Source organism: Oryza sativa, chromosome 1 (assembly GCF_034140825.1).
Source record: "Oryza sativa Japonica Group chromosome 1, ASM3414082v1".
NCBI lineage: Eukaryota > Viridiplantae > Streptophyta > Magnoliopsida > Poales > Poaceae > Oryza > Oryza sativa.
In genome coordinates this window covers 23325297-23348858 of record NC_089035.1, presented here as the reverse complement: position 1 = coordinate 23348858, position 23562 = coordinate 23325297, and the positions used below count along the sequence as shown (strand labels likewise).

General features: G+C 41.3%; 3 protein-coding genes across 6 annotated transcripts; 1 reads left to right on the top strand and 2 right to left on the bottom strand.

Annotated features, from left to right (window-relative positions):
* Positions 1-2445: 2445 nt before the first annotated feature.
* LOC4327656 (protein ALTERED PHOSPHATE STARVATION RESPONSE 1) lies at positions 2446-7167 on the bottom strand. 2 transcript variants are annotated; one of them, XM_015763821.2, is made up of 6 exons: positions 6639-7167; positions 5232-6497; positions 4779-4963; positions 4292-4515; positions 3379-3709; positions 2446-3160 (listed from the first exon to the last, which is right to left on the bottom strand). In XM_015763821.2, the coding sequence occupies exons 2-6, from the start codon at positions 6148-6150 to the stop codon at positions 2756-2758; spliced, it is 2064 nt and encodes a 687-aa protein (XP_015619307.1). In that variant the 5' UTR covers positions 6151-6497; positions 6639-7167; the 3' UTR covers positions 2446-2755. The 2 variants fall into 2 exon arrangements, with proteins under 2 accessions (XP_015619307.1, XP_015619313.1); XM_015763827.2 differs by having other exon boundaries at positions 4779-4957.
* An 8782-nt stretch (positions 7168-15949) lies between these two features.
* LOC9267363 (DNA damage-binding protein 1b) lies at positions 15950-19033 on the bottom strand. Of its 3 annotated transcripts, none has more exons than XM_026026733.2 (4): positions 18799-19033; positions 18096-18148; positions 16492-16543; positions 15950-16410 (listed from the first exon to the last, which is right to left on the bottom strand). In XM_026026733.2, exons 1-4 carry the CDS (start codon positions 18936-18938, stop codon positions 16380-16382), a joined length of 276 nt encoding a protein of 91 aa, XP_025882518.1. In that variant the 5' UTR covers positions 18939-19033; the 3' UTR covers positions 15950-16379. The 3 variants fall into 3 exon arrangements, 2 of the variants coding, with proteins under 2 accessions (XP_025882518.1, XP_025882515.1); XM_026026730.2 differs by having other exon boundaries at positions 15950-16393; XR_003243279.2 differs by lacking the exons at positions 15950-16410; positions 16492-16543 and adding an exon at positions 17709-17836.
* Positions 19034-19394: 361 nt separating this feature from the next.
* Positions 19395-20491, top strand: LOC4327654 (uncharacterized). The gene is made up of 2 exons (XM_015771144.2): positions 19395-19791; positions 19891-20491. The coding sequence occupies exons 1-2, from the start codon at positions 19672-19674 to the stop codon at positions 20332-20334; spliced, it is 564 nt and encodes a 187-aa protein (XP_015626630.1). The 5' UTR covers positions 19395-19671; the 3' UTR covers positions 20335-20491.
* The last annotated feature ends 3071 nt before the right edge of the window (positions 20492-23562 follow it).

The window sequence follows — 23562 nt, the reverse complement described above, 5'->3', positions numbered from 1 at the left end:
GAGAGTTAATTTTACTTTTTGGCGAAGAGGGGGAGTGGATGGTGATAGGTCAATGATTTGCGAGGGCTTCTATAAAAAAAAAAGTTGGAACCACTTTCATTCGTTTCAATCTCATCGAAACAAACCAAAAAAGATAAAAATTTTCCTACAGACACTCAAAGTTTGTGGCCTTGTCTAAGAGACATCCAAAGAATGTTTATCTTCTCGTGGACACTGTAAAAATATGATAATTAGCTGGTGGACAACCGCTGTATTATTTTATTATTTTCGATGAAAACAAAGAGAGAAATTTTTATAAAAGACAATTTTGCCATCGGCTATGCTCGCCTCGGTAAGGTCTTAATATACCAAAAAGGTGATCGGGGAGCTAGCTGTGGCTATAGGCCCCATGCATCCAACGTGACATGCTTCTCCTCTCGTCACCGCCTCGTCTTCTCAACTTATCTCGGCTCGTGTTGGCGTCGGCCGGAAATCCTCCTCCGCTGCCTTCGACGTGCCTTAACATGAGATCGCCTCGCCGCCTCCGACAAGCCGCGTTCCTGGGGATATTCCGCCACCGTCGAGGCTGTAGAGGCGAAGGCTACCGTCGTAGTCCAGCGTGAGCCGTCTCATGACACCCTTGTCGTCCTTGTCGGAGGCGTATAACAAACTAAAAAAATGTGTCCGAAGTCATAACATAGTAGTAGTCCTGGGAATGTGAATACCGCGTTGTGTTTGGCTATGACTATACTTAATTATTGGAGGATGAGTAATGTATTATAAAGTTATTTGGTTGTTGTCTTAACTCGTAAGACGCATGCTCTATGTTTGCATAGGGTGCTTTAATGGAGTTCTTGTCTACTCCATGGTGTCCATGCTCATCTTCTACGGTTGGTTTTTCCTTTAAGGATGATTCATTCTTCTCTCTATATAATGAATAGTGAATCTCTTAGTCTTAGTTTTAAAAAGAAAGTGCCTTGGTTTTTCAAATGCCATCGTGCCTGCTTTGATATTTGCACACGGTATAAGCTACAAAATCCCTCCTCGCCAAGCTAGGGCATCTTAGAAACGTAGGGAAAAAAATTATATGCCTTTTACCAGAAATAGTTCACTTCCTTGAAAATTCTGTGAAATTCCTCCAAACTGAATGCACTCTTATTTGGGTTAAGTAGACGTGGAAGAAAGAAATTAACTCTTAAGGTATAGGAAGAATGGAAGAAAATATAGGTATAAAACTTTTCGTTAAATACTTAGTCATAGAGGAAAACATTACTTATACTTTTATGGCGAAAACACGATTATAACAATTCACGAAATATAAGGGATTGTTGAAATGTCATATTTGCACAGTCAAAATAAACAACAAATGGTATGTTTGGTTTGCGATCTTTGCAATTTGTTTCAAGGTAACCAAGACTACATAAACAGAAAACAGAAGACTAGTATGTATATTTACTTTTAAAAGTACCACATGCTATTTTGTACAAGTATTTCAAATGCCTTAGTCAAATAGATGACGTACATATAAATCTAGGGTCCTAGAAAATATTTAGACCTAAAAAGTATGATTACTTAAAACATGTTACAAAACATAGTACTCTGTATCCCCCATCCGAAAAAATGCTCATGTAAACTTTAATTTGTTTTCAAGACAACTGCATAGAAGCCGGGCGGTGGTGCCTATGCTGCAACTCGATTTGAACACTTTCGTATCTCTCAACATAAGTATATTTCATGAGAAATGATCGGACCCCTATAGCCAACATGCTCGTATTCCAAAAGCTCTTTTGTTCCAAAAAGAAAAAGTCATCGTTATTTCTTAAAACATTTGTCTTTTGAGTTTTTTTAGCAATATCCATCATCATCCATGTCATATTGTCACGAGTCTATCTAGCATGTACGTAGACATTTTTTTCTCTTATACTCCCTCCGTACTCGTAAAGGAAGTCGTTTAGGACAATGTTTAAATCAAACCTTGGGAATATAAATCATGAATAACTCTCAAGTTGTTAAGTCTGAAAATGTAAAAGTTATATGAATAGATTTGTCTTGAAAAATACTTTCATAAAAGTATACATATATCATTTTTCAATAAATATTTTTATAAAAATAAGAAGTTAAAGTTATGTTTTGGAGACCGTGTTGCTGTCCAAAATGACTTCCTTTACAAGTACGGAGGGAGTATATGTATGGTCAAAATTAAAACTCTGGCAATTCAGACTCAACGATGACGGTAAAAATTAAAATTATGGCATCTTTAATCAGAGGGAGTAACAGTATATAACAATTCAGACGTTTCAAACGTCTTGTCCAACAAATCAGAAGCTGTAACAAAATGCAGAGGAATACGCACAGATTAGATTACAGAGCATTATTCCCATACGTCAAAAAAATAACAACCAAGCAATGAATAAAAGCATCTGTCATGTGAGACTTGACATTCAGTACTCTGATATTGGAACTGTATTGTTGAGAAATAGAAAATAGCATCATATAATGAGAATTGAGAAGTTGAGAACATGCAGCAACAGACTACTGTTCAACTGTTCAAGTATCTAGTTACACATGAATCATTTCCCAGTAACCTCATAGACATCCACCTCTTCCCAAATCGAGACTATGTTGATCTATTCAAAAGACTACTATGCCTGTACTGACTTAAAATCGTCGCTAAATTCTTTCCCTTTTTAAGTTTTGGAAGAGAAGTGTATTCACGTAGAACCAGTTTCTTTGCCTACTTACAATGAACAATCACAACGAACCATGCCGGATGCAGTCACGAAGAAATGGCAGGTGAAACTGCTCCCGAGTGGCTGGCGACAATCTCACTGCATCTACTGATACCTTCGAACGCCTGCACGCATACTCCGGAAAACCCCATCAGAGCATGGAACACATTTGGAAGGCTCGTCTGAAGATTGTTCAGTGTCATGGCTCGACTAGTCCTCACGGAGTTCAGATACCTAGCCTTCTCCTCTTCAACCTGCTTTTTGAACGTGTCCAGCTTTGCAAGTGTAGGCTGGCCCGAATTTTGGGTTGCATTGTTGCTGTGTTTCTCTAACTGGGTATGGAACTTGCTCTCGATTTGGTCGGACTTTTTCTTCAGTTGACGCTCCTCAGTCTGCTGTACAACTATAGTGTGTATAACTGACAGAAAAGTCTTTATTGCTTCTGCAGCTACCTGTTTATAAACAGAACATTTATAAGAAAAAAAACCACGAAGAAGGCAATCGAAGTGAATGATTATGATAGAGCTCAAATTCTGGCACATGAGTACAATATACTGGGAACATCTTTATTTAGAAAAGTGGCATATTCTTAAGCAAAAGTTCCTACAAGCTTGATTTCACTGGATAACACACAATGTTAAACTAATAAAACAAGTTGGTTTTACTCTACCTTCTCAGGTAATCCTGTAAGAGCTCGCTGGAGTTCTGCACAGAGACTACGAATTCCTGACGAACTTTTCATAAAGCCATCGTTATCAGGCAGGCAATCAGTGAGTTTAATCCACTGGTTAAGGATGGTTACGTAGTCACGCTGTAAGGTGATGAGATTGCAGAATGAACTATGCCATGCAGAAACTTCAACTTCCAGCTGAGATGTTGCCTGACAATGAGTGTCAGTTGTTGGTTCATTCCCTGGTAAATTGCCTAGAAGATTGGCTTGCTGGGCAATGTGGTTCTGAACCTGATGGCACTCATACATGTTTCTCCACATATGCACAAGCCTAGAACGTGAAAAGATATATCATAGAACAAAATAGCATCATAACAAGGAATATTTTCAGTATTAGCAAGATATCATTGTAGCCATAGCACTGGCTCAGTTTGAAACATATTATTGAGCGGATTATCTACTTGATTATAGGGATAAACTAAATGTTTTGATAGATAAACTTCACAAATAGCAATGCAGTAGAAGAAAGTTTTTTGAGAAAATGTATTTTAGAAGCGTGGAACAGATAATCTGTTTTAATAACCCAGTGAACAATCTGAAAATAACTAAGCCACAAAAATAATTGAAGAGATACGTGCTACCACAATGATGTTGCACATCATAACTAGGGCACTTAGTAGTACTAATTATTTCCATAGGCCAATTGTCATGGGCTTCAGAATGTAAGACAACACCAATTAGCTTAAAAATTATAATTGGGAGCTCTGAATGAAACTATCAGCTACATCGGGGAATGAAATTTGAAATGCATTACTCTATAACGCTAATTCATATTATGAACTGAAATCAGATACCATGCACATAAATGTAATATAACAGCCTAGAACTTAGGTAACTAAAGTTTGAAGCTCACCCTGCAGATAATTCAATAATCTGAGGATATAACTCCTCATCTCTGAGCTTTGATATGGACAAACATGTCAAACCAACAGCTTCCTCCAAAGAGATTATCCGAGCTTGCAATTCCTCTATATTATCTCGCACTTTCTCTGCATGCAATTTATCATGGTCACCTGATTCTAGTCTTTGTAGCAACGAGGTGTTCTTTCTGTACTGGAGCCTTGCAAATTCTTCATCCTGCAACATAGGATGATAATAATCAACAACATATAGACTTTTTGAGTTTTGGTTAGTAAAATGTGGTAATATGTAGGCATTTCTTCATCAGGTACTAAGGTATCCTGTTAATGGATTACAAACTTCTCTGCTCAAGAAACAACTCCCGGATAATTAAGAAACCTGAAATCTACCATATAAGCTATTATCTCCTGCATGGCTACATGATTGCATTGTGTAACGTATTGTAAAGAAATGCAAAAACTAGGGCTTCTGTAATTCACCTTGACTAACTTGTAGAGTTTTTGCTCCTCTTCATAAAGTTTCTCTAGTGTTTTGCCATGGTAACCATATCCAGAGGCATCACTTGAATGCATTGAGGATTGTCTATTAGCTTGCGCAGATTTGAATGACCAGCTCCAAGAAATTGTGGAAAAAACCTTGGCGGATTTGGAATTTTTTCCTGCACCTAGGACAACAAATGTTATTCTCTGGAAGTGATTGCTTGCGAATAAACACTTTTCTTGTCCTTTCGTACTTAACTTTACTGTAATAGAGTAAAGAATAGAATGTTCATGATCTTGAAAAGTTTAGTACAACCAATCATTTCATTTCCCATGGATGTAGCTTTATATCTATATATGTGTTTCCAGGAGTTGGAATTATAAAATAGTAGCATTAAGAAATATTAAAATGATGGCAAACACTAAACAGAGACAAGATACTGTATATAATACCTCTGTTTGCCTCTAACTCTGAGGGATCTGGCTGCCCACCAGAAGAGTCCAAAAGTATGACGATGTCACTCCCACTCGCCGCTGCTTTCAAGAAGTATTCATCAATCTCCTTGGCAATTCCTGCCAGCGACTTCTTACTCCTCCAGGCCATCGCTGAAGTGTCTGAGTCCTTTGTCACCCAGCTAACCATTGATGAATTGTCATCACCTAGAGCCCTACTCTTGGCTTGATTCAACTGGACACTGCTCACAATGCCTTCAACATTACCAGACACACTTTCATCGTCATATCCATCAAATTCTGTGTTAGTCTCCACCCAGTTATCATCATCCATGGTCACCTGTGAGGCCGCTTCTTTATCAATCCTATCAGCCAATGAAGATGGAAAATTTAAGGGACGCATTGCAAAAGGTTCCAAGTACTCCCACTCAACCCCTGGTGGCGGGGGAGGTGGTAGAGGAGTCGAGCAGCTGTCAGTGTCGTCGTCGTCGTCTGTAGAATCATCCTCATCAAGTTCACCGTCTCTCTTTTTCCTCCTTATCACTATTGGACTAAACGGTAGCGGTGGTGGAGGGCGTGGTGAGGGTGGCAATGAGGATGTCATCGAGTACGGTGGCACTGAGGATGTCACTGAGTATGCAGGAGGTACTGGCACCGGTGGTGGCGGTGGAGGTGGAGGTGGAGGTGGTGGTGGTGATGGATGCACTGCAATACCTGCAGGGGGCTGCTGTGACAATGCAGACTCCACCTCGGCGAATTGTCGAAGTGTGGCTCCTGTGTTTCGGAGTGACTGCAGGTAGGCGGTTTGTGCAGCCGCAAGCTCAACTCGGCGCCGCATTAGCTGCTTCATCAGCTTCCTCCTATCCTTGCACCTCCTGACGGCCTCCTCATCCTCCACCTTGGAGTGTGTGCAACCCATTTGCCACCAGCACACACAAAGAACTCCCCACCAATCTTGGAAAGATTGCAGATCACACCACAAACTGAAACCCCCAAAGGGTACTTTCCTGGCCCAACCCAAATTGGCTGGAATTCGTCACAATTCACACCCAAAATGCCCCAGCTTCTAGGCATGGGACATGGACAGGACCGATTGCCAAACGGGCTTCCTCAATTTCCGACGAAATTCACCGAAATTTGCCCTCAATTTGCACCCAAGAAACCGATGGGCAAAATTGCTCCTCTTCTCCAACAACCGCCCACCAAATTACATACTGCCGCCGCCCTTACTCCTGCATCGAATTCTTGCAGGGCAACAGAGTCGATCTAAAAAAACGAGAGGTATCAAGATATCAGCTACAGCGAGCGAGGCAATACAACAAACAAGAAGCGGACATGAACCCAAAAAAAGAAAAGAGCCACAGATTCTTCAAGAGAAGCGCGAGGTGGGGCGCCTCGTTGCCTTACCTTACCCAGAACGGCACCACACCTCAAGAAACCGCTCCCAGGTCACCAATCTCGGACCTGTTGGTCTGCTTGAAAGCTAAGCAGGACTGGGGAAAGAAGGATCTACACATCCAGAAGAGAAGAATATGCCAAGAAAGGCAAAAAAAAGATGCAGAAGATGTTAAATTGGTAATGGCATCATCTGACCCTCCTCAATCCGCAAGAACCCATCTCTCTCTCTCTCTCTTCCTCTCTTCCGGTAGGTGGGCAATTGGGAGAAGAAAGAGAGCGGTTTTGGGAGGAGAAAGAAGGGGAAAGAGGAAGGTGCGGGGATTTGGTTTTGCGGGCAGGTGGTAATAATAAAAAAAAGTATAGTACGGATCTCCACTCCAGTGGAGAACTCGTGCAGGATGGAATGGAATGGATGGGGATTGAGGTTGAGGATGGTGGTGGTGTAGGGAATGTGGTCAGAACTGCCACTTTCCACTGCCACCGAAACTCCTCTCCACTTGTCCTCTTCCCTTCCTACTTTCGCCCTCCCCCTTCCTTCCCTTCCCTCGCCAGCTTGTGCTTGGTTTTTGTTACGTGCACGCTGGTTGTCCCCCCCCCCCACCCCCAAGTGCTTTTCTTTTTCTGTACTCCTTCAAAAAAACACAAGCACAGTGACACACATTATTTTAGTTTTTACAAATCAGCCTATGATATTTTTTGTACTATGGAACAGTAAGGCATTTATTTCAAACAAGTGATTACCATATATTTAAAGAAAAAGTACGAATTACCCCCCTCGAACTATCGCGGTCGACCGAATTACCCCCTGAACCATAAAACCGGATATTCTTTACCCCCAACTATGCAAACCGGACGAATTACGCCCTTGACCCAATCCACGGCGATTTTGGTCTACGTGGCGTACGTGTGGCAGTCCTGACAGCATTTTATTTTTTTAAATGGTGGGACCCACATGTAATACCCCTCTATCTCTCTTCCTAATGTCTCTCTTTCTCTCTCTCATGGGCGGAGGCACGCACGGCGGCGCGCGGCGTGAGACGAGGAGGGGAACCGGACGACAGCGTGAGGCCACGGCGGCCGGCGCCACGACGGCGAGCGCCGCCCAACTTGATGTTCCCCTCGGCCACCATGACGGCTTGAGTTTCGCATCTGAGGACGTCGTCCTGAGCATCAGGTTGGGCGGCGCTCGCCGTCGTGGCGCCGGCCGCCGCCGCGGGCGAGGACCGCCGCCGCGGCCTCACGCTGTCGTCTGGTTCCCCTCCTCGTCTCACGCCGCGCGCCGCCGTGCGTGCCTCCGCCCATGAGAGAGAGAGAAAGAGAGACATTAGGAAGAGAGATAGAGGGGTATGACATGTGGGTCCCACTATTTAAAAAAAATAAAATGCTGACTGGACTGCCACGCGTACGCCACGTAGACCAAAACCACCGCGAATTGGGTCGAGGGGGGTAATTCGTCCGGTTTGCATAGTTGGGGGTGAAGAATGTCCGGTTTTATGGTTTAGGGGGTAATTCGGTCGACCGCGATAATTCGGGGGAGGTAATTTGTACTTTTTCCTATATTTAAATAAGCAAACAAGTATACTAACATATTTGGTAAAAAATATATTTTTTCTATGACATTATAATATAATTTATTTTACCTATACCAAAGCATAGGTGTTTTGCTATTTTTTTTTTAGAAAAAAACACAGCACAAACAAAATCACTCACATACGCGCAGACACTCATGTTTATAAACACATGTACGGCTTACAACTATAGGCACCTTCGAATACTGGGTTTTAGGGGCACTTGGCATAAATTGATAAACCATAAAAAATTAAAAAAATATATGGTATCTTGTTGATTTGAGAACTAATGTTGGAAGATTAACTACAACAAAAAAAACTTTAAAATCAGCTCTAAATTTAATATTCAAATTTTAAATATGCTGATAAGCTAAAAAGCAAATGATGGTGTTGTTGATTCATAAGAACTTTGAGAGGAGGGATATTATTGGTCCATGTATTCTCGTTATTGGAAATCTCGCATCATATTTAAAATAACAGTCAAAATAACACTTACCTATAATAATGGTCTTTTATACGAGCAAAGAAAACTAATATAAGCTTCACAATTTTGTTAGAGAACAATGGCCAAATCTCTTCTTTAAAAAGAGGTATTGCAGCCCCTCTCCTCCCTTTCATATCTCCGCGTCAGCAAAATGGATGTTAGAGCCACCTCATTTATTCATTTGTTATATGCTCTTATGTATTATTGATTTGTGTGGATAGAAAATATGTAGTTTAAAAACAATAATGCACTTAGAATATAAAGTACATTCTTAATTAAAAAACATAAATAGGATCTCACAATTGTACGACACGTTGTACTTATCTTCTGTGGCTTGCACATATTGGCATGTTCCAACAAAGTTCATTGGATTCTTTCTCAACATGCCAAATCTATTTTTCTGTTCAACCTACTTTTTATAATTGGGTTGGTAAGCTTTCTTTGTTTATGGATGTGATGATATTTTTAATAATTAGCGTACTTATACGTATGTAAAAAAAATCAAAGAGTGTTGCATACGACAGAGTAGCGTGCACCTAGTAGAACCATCCATCCTCTTAACTAGCTAGTCAATACTAATTGGTTAATTTGCAACGACTTAACAACAAAGTGTACTAGTAACTTCTAGAAAAGGTTGTAGCACAAGTTTGGGTTAGCTTGTGGGTAGGGGTGGGCAGAAAAAGACCGAACCGAAAGACCGAACCGAAAAGACCGAGACCGAGACCGAGAAATTCGGTCATCAATTCGGTCCTAGGTAGTGAAAGACCGAATTTTGTTCGGTCAATTCGGTTAGTCTCCTCGGGTAACCGAATAGACCGAAAAGACCGAATTACCAAAAAAATGTCTAAATGCAACATACAATCCACTATGTTTAATAGATTAAACTCTAATTTTCACATCCTACTTCTTCTAGGCATGCAACCTATTAAGAGTCTTTACTCATAAGTGCTTATGAATTTTTTTTGTGATTTTTATGTTGAAAATTTCCATTGTTTCTTTGCATATATGAAAATATTGTTGAATTTCGGTCAGGACCGAGACCGAAAAGATCGAGACCGAATTTGTCGGTCCTGACATTTTTTTACTAAAATTCGGTCTTCGCTTTTCAAAGACCGAAAAGACCGAAAGACCAAAGACCGAGACAGAAATTTTCGGTTAGACCGAATGCCCACCCCTACTTGTGGGTGGCACTAACCGTTTCCCAAACACACTGACGACAGATACACCTAAACATGATACGAAGTAAAAAAAGATAAGTGTTGGGCCAATTTGGATTGCTACCAAAAACATGCCCTACCAATATTTTGGTAATTGAATAGTACTTGCGTTTGATTTGGATTGAAGCCCATTCATTGGTAATACCTAATCTAGATTTGGCATTATCTAGAACATTCTTTACTACAATTTCACATTTTGACTCTATGTTGGTAGCAAACTAAATATGATAAAAATAATCTTAACTTACCAAATATTTGGTAGTGCCAAAACTTGGCACTACCAAAAAATTGATAGGGTAACAATCCAAATAAGCCCGTTGACTCGCTAGTTCTTTAGGGTATTGACTAGTTCTTTAGGGTATTGACACAGTGCTGGCCGAAGCTATTAAATGGCTTCTTTTAACGTGAGTAGTAGGTATGGTAAAACACATAAACGGAAAAAAGGTGATTCTTATACATATGACATTTGCAAAGCATAGGGTTATGAAACGAAACGAAACAAAACACATAAATGATTTGAATAGACCACCAAATAGGACGATAATTTAAGGAGAAAAATAAACCAAAAGAAAATTTCTACAAGGTTAGTGTGGCTCTGTGCCCCCCCCCCTAACCCCAGCTGATTGGAGTTGTGTTTAGTCATCGTAGTAGTCTCTTCTTTTTTTTTGTTGTGTTTTTTTTCTCTTTTCTTGGCATAAGCTAATCTAGCTGATTGTGTCGTGTAACAAAATTTTTTCTTTTAATATATTGACGTACAATGCTTTTGCGTGTTCACGGAAAAAAAAAGAGGTTAGGTCCATGTTAAATTTCATCTAAAATCCTTATGTATTGAATAATTCAAAAGAATTTCACAGTATCACAATCATCTATTAAAAATAGAACGTTCTCCATTTCAAACCCTACAAAACTCTTCGCTAAAAATTCGTTCTTCAAAAACTGCCGTTAATGTTCCAAAACCCATCGGATATTAAGATTGTTCGTCATGAGCTTTTCTCTAAGATTTTAAAAATCTCATAACTAATTAACAGATTAACACTATCCTTCGATGTGACATCACTCAGATCTGACTGTCTCATTCTGAGTTGGTATTATGTCAATAAAAAGATGTCTAATTAATGCTAAATAATTGCAAAATGTGCCCACCTAAACAAATAGTAGTAGGAATAAATGGTCAAATTTCATGACGGTGAGATTTTAAAGCATTATTAATGGAACATACTTATGTTCGATGTTCTAGACAATTATTATATCTGTTTTCAACTACTAGCTCCGTTTCAGGTTATAAAACTTTCTAGCATTGCTCACATTCATATAAATGTTAATGAATCTAGACACACATATATGTCTAGATTAGGGATGAAAACGGAGCGGATAGTTTCCATCTGCTCCGGCAAAAAACGAATACAGATAACTTTCGGATCGGATAATTCGGATACGGATACGAATACGGATATTTTCTTCCGGATACGAATACGAATATGGTATCGGAGTTTCCGTCGGATACGGATAATAATTCGGATATCCGCAGAAGCTATGAGACATACCCCATTTTTTATAACTATATGACCTTCAATATACATTTTTAGATTTTAATAGTGGTTTATCTGTTAACACTAGTCCACACTCATATTATTTAAATTTTTAAAAATATTTATAAATTATACTACATTTAATATAAAGTGAGCTAATTATATATGTTGATATTTGTTTCTATTAGAAGTTAAGTTGGTTTTCGTGTTCCGAGAAAAATTTGTTTCCGTATTCGTGTCCGGTCATATTCGATTCTTATTCGTATTCGAGATAATCCGTATTTGTTTCCGTATTCGAGCTATCCGTATTTGTTTCCGTATCCGGTAAAAAATATGAAAATGAATACGGTATGAGCATTATCCGTCCGTATCCGCTCCGTTTTCATCCCTAGTCTAGATTCATTAATATATATATATATATAAATCTAGACATATGTTAATGAAACTAGACATATATGTGTGCCTTGATTCATTAACATCTATATGAATGTGGAGAAAGTCTTATAATATGAAACGAAGGAAGTAGTTGCTATGAAAAAGAGAGAGAGAGAGAGAGAGAAACTTTGTAAAGAATTGTTGCAAATGGCACCAGTGCATTTATCACAAAAATTACTTTCAAACAATAAAATTTTCTCTAAATTTTCAATTCCAATTTAAATATTTTTTATAACACATTATTAATTAGTTTAATTTGAATTAAGAATAGCTCAGCTAGTTAAGTTTTTTTTAATGGAACTTGTTCACTCATGTTTAAGTCCTACGATTGACATAAATACTCATATTTATTACTAGTTATATTTTTAATAGCAGACGATGTACTTATATATGAGTTAATTATTTTTTTAGTGATAGACGATGTATTCATTACTAGTAAGATGTTCGTGGTTAAGCATCTAACTGTTTTTTTTTGGTGAAAGATAACGTCCCTGTTGAGAAGTTGACAATGAGGTGTATGCGGTTAAGAGTGTTTGTGTGCGTGTAAGCTTCATAGGTGCATTTGTTCTGTCTTACGTAAAAGAAAAAGGAAAAATCTACTCTAGCTCCATCCTTCTTTTTTCTTTCTTTGATCTAATAGCTCCATCTTGGACAAAGGCACTGGAGCGACTGATTCCCGTGTGGCTTCACAGATAATGAGCCGTGTATGCATGTACCGTGTACATCGTATTAGGTAGTTTTACTCTATTCGTTTCAAAATAACTCAATCTAAAATAAGATGTGATACATCTAAGTCAATCAACGTGAACATATTTTTCGGGACAACGGAGTACGTGGCAGGGAGCGTAAATCTGGCGGCCAACTCGTAGCGGTTGGATCCAGAAATGATGGCATGTTCGGCCGAGAATGATGGCGGTGTATTCGGTGGTGGATCCTTCTTGGGCCGCCTGAGGACACAATCACCTTCTTCTCCCTGCTGCCTGCCTGCACGGCGCCACCCATGGAGCATGTGACTGCGAGCAACTCATTAAGAAGAGCCAGCTCAGGCTTGCCTCTTTTCTCTTCTTAAAAGAAGGGGCCCTAGACCTTGGATGCCAGAGACAAGCTCAAGGAGAATTATATGAGAGAGAAATGACAGCAATTAGGAATTTGGGGTGGGTCACTATGTGGGTATTTCTACTCGCTAACTCACGCTGGTTTCATTTAAACGATAGTAAATTTCAGAAGGTAGTCTTGCTCGATCAGAACCTTAAGTGAAGAACTCAATTAAATAATAATAATCATACTCTATGTTTTAAAATTTACAAAAAATTGCACTCAACAGTAGAATGGTTGGTTTTATAAAACTTTAAGAGTATTATGGTAATGTGCCACCAATTTAATGCCTAGTTTTTTAAATAAAGTTTTGACTATAAAATACAGGGTTTTTTTTTCTGAAATTTACTCGTTTAGTCATTAAGTAAATTATTTGTCACATATCATCTATTTTATTATAGAGCTAATTAAATAATTTAAGAAATAATCTTAACAAATAGTATCTTAAAACAAGTGATTTAAACAATAAACTGTAAGAAATTTCTTTGAAAAATATATTTTTTTGAAGGGTAGAGCAAATAATCTGGTGAATAAGCGAAAAGAGCAATGTCTTATTCTAATTGAGAAAAATCAACTAAAATAAAATTTTTAATAAATACTACGTATTTAGTTTATTTTATTAATACTACTTTCTTGGAGTGACTCATGCCCGTCACTATGGACAATTATACGGTACCTCTTAGAAGAGGCTGTTAATAATTGTGCCTCCGGCATTAAAGTTTAGGGGAAAAAAAGCAGTATCGATGTATAATTGTTTTTTTTCTTAATCTGCTAATAAAGAAGCGTAAGAATCACCTGTGATCTTACTGATCTATTAGTAATTCTTAGATGCCATTCGTCTGTTTCTTTCATTTGTCCTCTGTTCCGTCGGGAGGCTTTAGTGGGCATCTGGAGCAGTGGAGCCCATGTCGGCTAGACAATGCCTTAATTCATCGAAAGTCTCGTTTGCAAGAGAACATTACTTTTGTCCGATGTCCTGGTAAAGCATACACAGCGACGAAATACAATGATACACTTTCTTTTTCCCATGATCACACAGCTGAGAATAACCGATCAGTTGCGTTACATGAATTGCATGCGTAATTACACTCATTTTCTCTTTGATGCCAAACTAGCTCACTCCAGAACAATGGCATATATGCTCGGAGTATCTTGATGCACTATGCTGCAGCCTAACTGAACCTTTGTCTAAAAGGTTTCAGACAAAGGACGTATGATTTGCAACTACTGACAATTACTCTATTTCCTCCTACCGAGTACTCCCTCCGTCCCATAATATAAGGAATTTTTGGTAGAAATGACACATCTTAATACAATAAATCTGGATAGAATATGTCACATCCACCCAAAATCCCTTATATTATAGGACGGAGGGAGTAGTATCCAACTAAACATGGAAAAATTGAACCAGTAGAACCAGGAGGTTACAAAATCTGTGTTCTTGTGTGGCCGTTTAGTTAAGCCTAAAACACCAAATAGCACCTTCAACATCTCACCTGGTAGTGCTGATTGACGATGGAGCTATGCACAGATTTTCCATCCAGTCTTGTATGTACATCAGCAGCAGCACATGGAGATCAGAATCTAGCTGCCATGAGTGCCATCTATTCGGCGATCATGACAGTGCAGTTTCCTCAGCGCCTTCACTACCTTATAGCATCTCCAACAGTCTTTCTAAATCCAACTCTCCAAATATCTATTTGGCCAACTCTCCATCTAATTTAGCAAGTCAAACACGTTGTTTACTCCAACAGCTTCTCCATTCACCCTCTCTATTCTGACTCTATAACAGTAGGACACACGTGTCAGCCTCTACAGCTCTTCTTCTTCCTCGTACTTCTCCATTTTCCCCACACCCCTCTTTATCCTCTCCTGTGGACAAGAGGGCGATGGCAACGACAGATCCACTCCTCGTCGGCCTCGTCCTCCTCGATAGTCGCCGGAGGAGGAGAGGAGGGTGACCTCAGCAGCCATGACGTAGCGGGATCTAGAGGAGGCGCGTGGCGAGGCACCGCCCCCTCCGCTCCGCTCGCTGCATCGGCCGGCCTCTCCTCCTCATCCGCGCATCACCACCACCACCACCGGCCGGCGACCCGATGAGCCCTCCCTTCTCCTCCTCGCCTTCGCGTCAGCCCGGCATGGGGTTCCGATCTGCTGTTGCTCCCCAAGCAGCTGCTTCACCTCCTACTGGTGCTCAGCTAGCACAGGCGCTGCCGCCGCAACAGGACAGGCAAGGTCGCCCGCGAGCTCCCCAAGCTTGCCGGCGGCGGGCGGAACCACCCCGCCTCGGCGATGCTCCCGCTCAACCTCTGCAACCTGACCCGTGGCGCCGACCCGGAGCCGGAGGTGATCATCCCGCTGCTGGTCTCCCATCTCGCCGGCGGCAACGAAGCGACGGCGATGGCGAGCTTCCTTCCCCGTGGTGGCGGCAGGCACGAGCGGATCGGGAGGAAGGGCGGTGCGGCAAAAGGAGGGAGGGCACGGGCAGGGATGGTGCGGCTGGTGGGGAGAGAGAGGAAAAAGTTGGTGGGCCCACGGATGGACAGTGGCTGAGGGTGGCCAAAGGCTGGCCAAGTTTGGCTAGCTCGAGCCCATGTTTGGCCATTGCTAACTTTTGGCAATTGGGATAGCCATTCTGTTTGAGTGTGTTTTTGTATCAAATCAGCTAAAATTTAGCTTGGAGAGTGGTATGGAGAGGCTGTTGGAGATGCTCTTACACAGCTCGTCCGCATGAAGCCACACCATCCGCGCAACCTCCTCCCATCTTGCTTGGCTCCAGGCTAAGGAAAGACTCGATCAGATCACTGTCCACAAATCCCTGGGCCGCACCTACGCTCCTGCCGTCAGTACAGAATGCCCGCCACTGCGCGTGGGTAAGGTTGCCAACGCTCTTGATGTAATCAGCGAGGACAAGCTGCAGCTTCTCGAGGAACATGATGCATGTCCAGATTCAAACCCAAGGTTTGTCTTTTTTGGGACGGAGGGAGTAATGTGGAAGAGAGGCAATGACACCGATGGCGCCACTGGCCGTGCCGAATGTTAGAATTGTATCTCGTGTATATCTCTGTTTCCCTATTTTGCCGATTCCCCTTATCTCTCTCGGTTCAGTTTCTATGAACCGGCTGAGTGGATAAGGGAGATTTCGTGCCTATATGTACTCCGCACCGATATCAATCCAATCTATTGCGTTGAGTCTATTCTGCTTTCACCGAAGATGAAGGCAGGAATCTGGTCTACTTCTGAGCCTGGATCTTGCATCACAAGGGGGCCTTGATGGAATCTGTTCACCAGGTCCCCCAGATGGTACTGCCCAATGACTAAAAGCCTCCCAACACGGCGCTTGAGCACGGTAAACAGGTTATAGCAATTGTCCGCGCCAATATAAACGTAGTCGTCGAGCATCTCAACCGCAGTCATCCAGGTTATGTTATAGTCCCTGCTGAGTTCATCTGTCTGTTAACAAGAAACACATAGCTGATAACTGTACAGAACACGAAGTGGAAAAATAAATGCTTCTAATCATGAACACAGTACCTGTCCCTTGTTTGTAGGGCGTCCAATGTGGTCAGAAGCATCTCTCCCTGACCTGCATATTACATACCGATTTTCCTGATTCAAATAGACAAAAGCGTTCACAAATTTGCAAGATGACTTTGCTCTGCTGTCTGGTGAGAACTTGATAGATGCCAATACCTAATATAAAGATGCAGAACCTTGAAATCATACATTCATCTACAACTAACATAGTGAAACATTTTCCCTGCCCACTAGATCAATAGATACTTAAATTAAGCAAAACCTTTTCATGGCTACTCACTCCTAATAACTTGCTAAGGTGTGCGCAATCTTTTTACGTATTCCTGAAAAATGTTAAATTTATAGCTCGTTCAAGGATATATTGATAGATTAAGTGAATGAATGCATGTCTATGATTGGTTCCAATGAATTCTTTGAGAGGCTAAAGGGGCTAGATTGGACTTTAATGTCAGTCTGGCAGTCAGGTCACTATCACATGCATACTTTAAAACCATCTGAATGTTTGATTGCAGGAAAAATACCGTTGCCACGGATACATATTTTAGGTTGTGTTCGGATAGTAGGGTTGAGAACCCAATCTCCCCGCACGGAAAACGGAACGGTCCATTAACACGTGATTAATTAAGTATCAGCTAATATTTTTTAAAAAAATAGATTAATTTGAATTTTTTAAACAACTTTCGTATAGAAACTTTTTTAAAAAACGCACCGTTTAGCAGTTTGAAAAGCGTGCGCGCGGAAAACGAGGGAGAGGGGTTGGTAACTTGGAGTTCCAAACACAGCCTAACAATATCTACTGAGGAAGGAACTTAAGATAAAAATGGAGTTTAATAATTGCAATCTATATAAAAATAATGTGATGATGGAGAGATCAAACCTTGTAAGAAGCTTTGACTTACTCCCATCCCAGTGAAGAATACAATATCTGTATCTTTCCGTACAAATGAAAAGAGAATCTTAATTCTTGAGGTTCATTCAAGGAATGAAGAGCGTTATCTTTTCGCTTATGCTTATGCTTTTCAACTAAAATTTGAATTTTTAACTTCAAATTTGGAGTTGATTTTGGGGTTTTTTCATTGAAATTTATTTTTCAGCTTTTGCTTTTAAATTGCTAAAAACACGTATATAAAAGTTTTATTCACAAATTATTTTTCGTTTGCAAATATGCCATAACGATGGGACCGGAAAACATAAGATCTTAAGATCAGTCCTACAACAATACTGTCTGAAGGCAGGGAGAATCTTTCAATTTTTTAGCTGTAGAAACAGAGTACAAACTTACACATGGACGGAAGAGCTCAATTGTTGCAATTCTACCATACACAGGTGCATCAAGCATAGGCTGGTAAGGAAAGAAAAGGTCTTACAGAGTTATAGTTGTAAGAATATCATGTAACCAGTTGATCTGCCAGGACAAATTCTAACTTGTCAACTAAAAGTATATCAGCATTTATCTGAACAACAGTAGCCATTATGAATAACCTTAAAAAACACCTTTTCAACAATTGATGCTAACAACAAGGCACAGTTATTTGCTGTCCATAATAATAGATAGGTTCAAACAGAAGGAACATATTCTGGTCGAGGCAAATCTGTCTGACCTGAAGACCCTGATGAGTAAGCAGATACTCCAATCTCAATACGGGTAAATTTCCTGAAAGTTGTTGTACGGTCAAGCTTTAGCCCAAACAAATGAAGGATGTACATAAAATTTTGGAGAAAAATAGAAGTCAAATACACACAAAAAAAACATATTAGAAAAAACACAATCAATCTAAGTTTTATTAACTCACAGATGTTTTACTGCTTCACCATCATCACAGTACCACGAATTTTTTTTAAAATAAATGAGTAGGCTAACATCCACTACAACTGAATCCACAAGCCCATTTCTGATGAATGACTAGTGTGAATGACTAGTGTGCTACACGAACTGAGAATTCCAAACAACAATACATGGAGAAGGAAAAATAGAACAAATACACGGGGGAGCTCTTAAATTTCCCACAAAACCCACTGTGTCCAAATTGGGACGCAAATCGCAAGCACGCCCCATTCCAAAAAACAAAAAAAAAAGGGGAGCACCTCCACCTCGGTGTAGTACGATCAACCTAGCACGAAAGCATCGAATCGATCATCACAGCAAACATCGACGGGGGAAATAGGGTTTAAGCGGGTAAAAAAAAAAAAACCAACACGCAGCCGCAAAGCCCTAGCGCCCGCCGCGATCCCGCGGAGGAGGAGGAGCAGGCATGTGCGGTGAATGCGTGATCGATCGAGCGAACAAGCGAGGCGAGCGCTTACGAGAGGTCGAGGTGATCGGGCGCGGTGAAGTTGCCGACGCAGGAGCGGGCGACGACCGTCAGCTTGTGCGCCGTCACCACGTAGTTCCACGGCCTCATCGCCCCAACCGCCGCTGCCGCCGCCGCCGGGTCCCCCGCCATCGCCGCGCCGCCCACCGGAGGAGAGCTCAGCGACGAGAGAGGGAGCGGTTGGAACTTGGAAGCAGCGGTGGTGGTGGGTGGAGCAAAAGCAAACTGCCAGGCGGGCCGCACGGCGGGTTGTCTTGTGGTCGTCGATCTGGGCCTATGGGCCCTCTTAGATTGGGCTTTGGGCTATCTACTTGCTTTCGAGGCCGCCTCCACTCTCCGGACCAGAAACACACCTGGGCTGTTGATTTGGGCCCATGAACACACGTGAGAAAGAGAGTTCGAGCAAGTTCGTTTCACTCTCTGATCTCAGCCGTTCAATTACCCAACCAACGGCCAAAAAAAAGGAGAGATTTGATAATATAATTTAATCCTCCGTAAATGGGTTTCGATTATTTGATATTTTGGTCCACTTTCATTCACTCAGATGTTCTCATTTATCATCCTTATAAAAAATAATTAAAGTAATTGAAAAAAGTGTTAAATTATTAAACTTCTTCCAAAAAGGTGCCCGAATAATGGCTGAGATGTCTCCACAGCTTACACTAGGAAATCCAATCCACCGTGGCATTTTCTGTGGCTCAAGCTTTGATCACCCACACGATGGGCCCAGCCCAGAGATAAGCTGCTCTCCATTGGCCACACTCCGATTCCTCTCTTCCTTCCTAAAAAAAAAAGAAACAAAAAGAAGCGTCGAATTCTTGCTTCGCCAGAGGAAGAAGAGAAGAGAGAAGGGGAGGAGGAAGAAATGGCTGCCGTCCAAGCAGCAATCTCCACCTGCTGCTCTTCGTCTTGCCTGTCCCGGCCGCCACCGCCGTTCGCGAGGAGGCGGCGCTTCAAGGTCACGGCCATGGCTCCCCAGAAGAAGGTAACCAAGCTAGCCATGCCCCGTCTCGACTGAAATTGGAGATGTGTTCATCCATGATCCATCCATGGCGGATTAATTGGTTGGATATTGGGGGTGCAGGTGAACAGGTACGACGAGAAGTGGTCGAAGCAGTGGTTCGGGGCGGGGATATTCGCGGAGGGGAGCGAGGAGGTGGAGGTGGACGTGTTCAAGAAGCTGGAGAGGCGGAAGGTGCTGAGCACGGTGGAGAAGGCCGGGCTGCTGTCCAGGGCGGAGGAGCTCGGCGTCACGCTCTCCTCGCTCGAGGAGCTCGGCCTCCTCTCCAAGGCCGAGGACCTCGGCCTCCTCAGCCTCGTCGAGGCCGCCGCCGCCGCCTCCCCCGACGCCCTCGCCTCCGTCTCGCTCCCGCTCCTCGTCGCCGCCATCGCCGCCGTCGTCCTCGTCCCCGACGACTCCGCCGCCCTCGTCGCGCTCCAGGCCGTCCTCGCCGCCGTCCTCCTCGCCGCCGCCGCCGGCCTCTTCGTCGGCTCCGTCGTCCTCGCCGGCCTGCAGGAGTCCGACTGATCGTCGCCGCAGGGTTTGATGATCACTAGGACATGTACGTATTAATCACCGTATTTATACAGTGCTTAGTGTGTTACTAGTATCGACTGGTTCTCGAGATGAAAATTTGTTGTAAATTTCAAGGAGTTTCAGGCTGCAATGGATGATTGTGTAATTAGGAACGGGAAAAAAAGGGGGCTCCTAGGCTCCTAGCAAGCGCGTGCACTCCGCACTCCCCTCTTAAGTCTTAATTATCTCTGTTAGCCAATACACTTAACACTAATGATAGTAATTAGGAAAGATTATGGAGACTTTTTTTTGGAGATTTTTTTCTAACAGATTGAAAATTTTTTTAAGTTAGATTTAAAAACTTTCGATTTAAGTTTTAAATTTTAAAGTCAAATTTTGAAAACTTTCAACTCAGATTCGAAAACTTTTAAGTCCAAATTTGAAAAAATTTGAAAACTTTCAATTTGAGATTTGAAAACTTTCAACTCGAGATTCAAAAACTTTCAAGTCTAGATTTGAAAATTTTGAAAACTTTCAAGTCGAGATTTAAAAACTTTTAAGTTCAGATTTGAAAATTTTCAACTTAAAATTTAAAAACTTTCAAACTCAAAACATGCTAAAGATTAAAAAAATAAATCAGAAAAAAGTGGGAAAGAAAACAAAAAAAAACGGTAGAAAAAAAGAAAAAAAAAGGCTGGGAGGAGGCGCGCGCGAATCAGCGATGGCGGAAAAAATGATTATAATGAGTTGAATGCATTTCACCAAAAGTTGCCGCCTTATTTCCGCTTTGGATTATAATGCAAATCTAGTTCAAATCTACTAGTGCTTTAGGGCTACCGACTTGTCTTATTGGCAATTAGATTTTTAAAAAGAGCTTGGTTGCAAAATTAGTAACATAGAAATCCCTAAAATCATATTCTAAATTTAAAATATGTTGCTTGGTATTATAATCCTATTATCAGCCAGGGCAAAAAAAAAAAAGAGCATCAAGTTAAAGAGTGGTGAAATTTTCAATTGTACTTGTTATTAATATTTAAATTTGACACTTAGACATGAAATAGAAAAGCATGATGATATTTGGAAGGACTCGGTTTTCAACACGTAAGGCCTGTCCGACCAACGACAGGGACGTCTCCATGAATTTGGGGCCCTAGGGTGAAATACACATTGAGGGCCTATAATTTTTTTTTATAAAAGCATGTCTAATATAAATAAAACATGTTTTTGTTCAATTAAATTATATAGATGCAATATGTGCTATAATGTACCATATTTTGAAATATATCATATGATAATAATAATAAAAGAGTGAAGAAGGTAATGCTGACCTCATGTAGTCATGTTCTACTAAAAGAGTGAGGAGGGGGAGGGGGAGGGGGAGGGGGAGGGCAGGAGCCAGGAGCTCAGCAAGCAGCTGCATACTGTAGAGCTGCTCGAAGATTAGAGTCCAGGGCCATCGCCGTTGCCGCTCGGAGTCACAGGCTGTATTGTTGCCTCGCCGGTCAACACGGTGCGGAATTAGGATCGACAATCTCGTCTCATTCTCGTAGCAGCCACGGCGCACGCAATCACGGAATTAGGATCAATGCGACGATGTTGCAGTATTGTACGCGTGGCCACCTGGGCTTGACGATTTGCCTTGCATGTTATAGTTGTGGGAAATGGACTTTGGGTCGTCATCTTCATATGGGCCCCGAAAAATCGTAGGTCCTGTGCAGTCGTCTATTTGGCTCTTGACCATTGACTTGGGGCTGGTCTGACCGATGGCATATGGTCGGTAAGACGAGCTAACCTCGACTCCAAGTTGAATTACATTGATTCTTTGGTTTTTTTTCTTGGAAAGACAATTTTTTTATTCTAATTAGTTTCTATCCCGAGTAAGACGTAAAAAAGATCCTCTAGAACGTAAAACCAACCCCTTTATAATGGCTATGGTTGGTTCAATTAAGACACAATCTACTCCAACACAGTAGCCAATTAAATTACTTTTTCAGCATCTCATCTACTTTTTATCTAGTTCTAGCCTAGTTTTCATCCATCTTCGCTGGTTTGCATCGAAAACTACCCGTCTTCACCACGAGAGTGCGAATCCTCTCTGTGTAGGTTTGTCCTGAAAACCTTCCGTTCTATCCACGAGACGTATGTTTATCTTTCATCTAAATTGGCTCCACTAGCCGGTTTAATCTTCAAAAGCTATCTGGATTTAGAGTTTTTTAGATTAAGGTGGTTGGCGATTTGATATCATCACAAAGCATTAGGTGTTTTAAACGTGTTTGATGGCATGAAAAAACAAGTTGTGTACTCCCTCCATCCTAAAATATAAGCATTTTTGGATCTGGACACGGTTTCCGAGATGCTACTTTGACCAACAATATCTAATAAAAGTAAAATATCTTAAATAAAAAGAGTTGTGTCGACGTTTGATGTCGCGATTCTGGTATTTGCATAGTATAGAGATCGTTGGTACTAGGATATATGCGAGATTGTAATAAAAGAGATGGGAACGAGGATTTTTATATAGGTTTGGGCCCCTGAATTGTTAGGTAATAACCCTACTCTTGTTGGCTGAAGCCAGTCGTTGCTCTTATTCACCGTAATCACACCGGTACAATATTTCGGGTAGCCTATCTATCTGTTGTTGACTTGGCGGTCTGAAGTGCTGACTCGTAGTCGACAACAAGGTAGTCTTTCTCCTCGAATTCGTGCCCGACGAGATCAGAGACAGCGCTAGATCCCTACAGCAGGCCACTGAAGGTACCAGATAGGGTCAGTCCAGGCATATCTCTGATGTCGATATCCGGCGGCTTGTCTTGGCGCATGTTGGCTTGTATGTTGATCTTGTGTCTTGATCTATTGTTCCGTGTCCCCTCTCCTCCTAGGGGCCTTGTATTTATACCCATAGGTATCCCATTGTCCAAGTAGAACTAGGGAAACCAATATGGATACAATCTGAGTAGCCCTTGTCGTTTCCATGTAGAACTCTATTCATCCTTCCTTATGCGAAACTCCTTCTATATCTGAAGGTTGTTTCCGTATAAGACGTGGGTCCTGCCGAAATTTAGTCAACTACTGTTAGGTATGTGGTATCCATAACCCTGACAAGTTGTATACTACAATAGTTCGTTTAATGATAAATATAGTAAACATCAAATTTACATGATTAATCTTTTTAAATTTTTTTGCTATTAATAGTTAAAATTTAAAAGTTTGACTTGGCACTATTCTAAAAATACTTATATA

Excerpts from the sequence above, each read along its gene's own strand:
- LOC4327656 (XM_015763821.2), bottom strand. The coding sequence starts at position 6,150 with ATGGGTTGCACACACTCCAAGGTGGAGGATGAGGAGGCCGTCAGGAGG. Across the intron at positions 4,516-4,778 it reads AACTCTACAAGTTAGTCAAG|GATGAAGAATTTGCAAGGCT; the intron begins GTGAATTACAGA and ends CCTATGTTGCAG. Across the intron at positions 3,710-4,291 it reads ATTATTGAATTATCTGCAGG|GCTTGTGCATATGTGGAGAA; the intron begins GTGAGCTTCAAA and ends TTCACGTTCTAG.
- LOC9267363 (XM_026026730.2), bottom strand. The coding sequence starts at position 18,938 with ATGGCGGGGGACCCGGCGGCGGCGGCAGCGGCGGTTGGGGCGATGAGG. Across the intron at positions 16,544-18,095 it reads TTACTCATCAGGGTCTTCAG|GTCAGGGAGAGATGCTTCTG; the intron begins GTCAGACAGATT and ends TGTAATATGCAG. Across the intron at positions 16,394-16,491 it reads GCCCTACAAACAAGGGACAG|GGACTATAACATAACCTGGA; the intron begins GTACTGTGTTCA and ends TGAACTCAGCAG.
- LOC4327654 (XM_015771144.2), top strand. The coding sequence starts at position 19,672 with ATGGCTGCCGTCCAAGCAGCAATCTCCACCTGCTGCTCTTCGTCTTGC. Across the intron at positions 19,792-19,890 it reads CCATGGCTCCCCAGAAGAAG|GTGAACAGGTACGACGAGAA; the intron begins GTAACCAAGCTA and ends TTGGGGGTGCAG.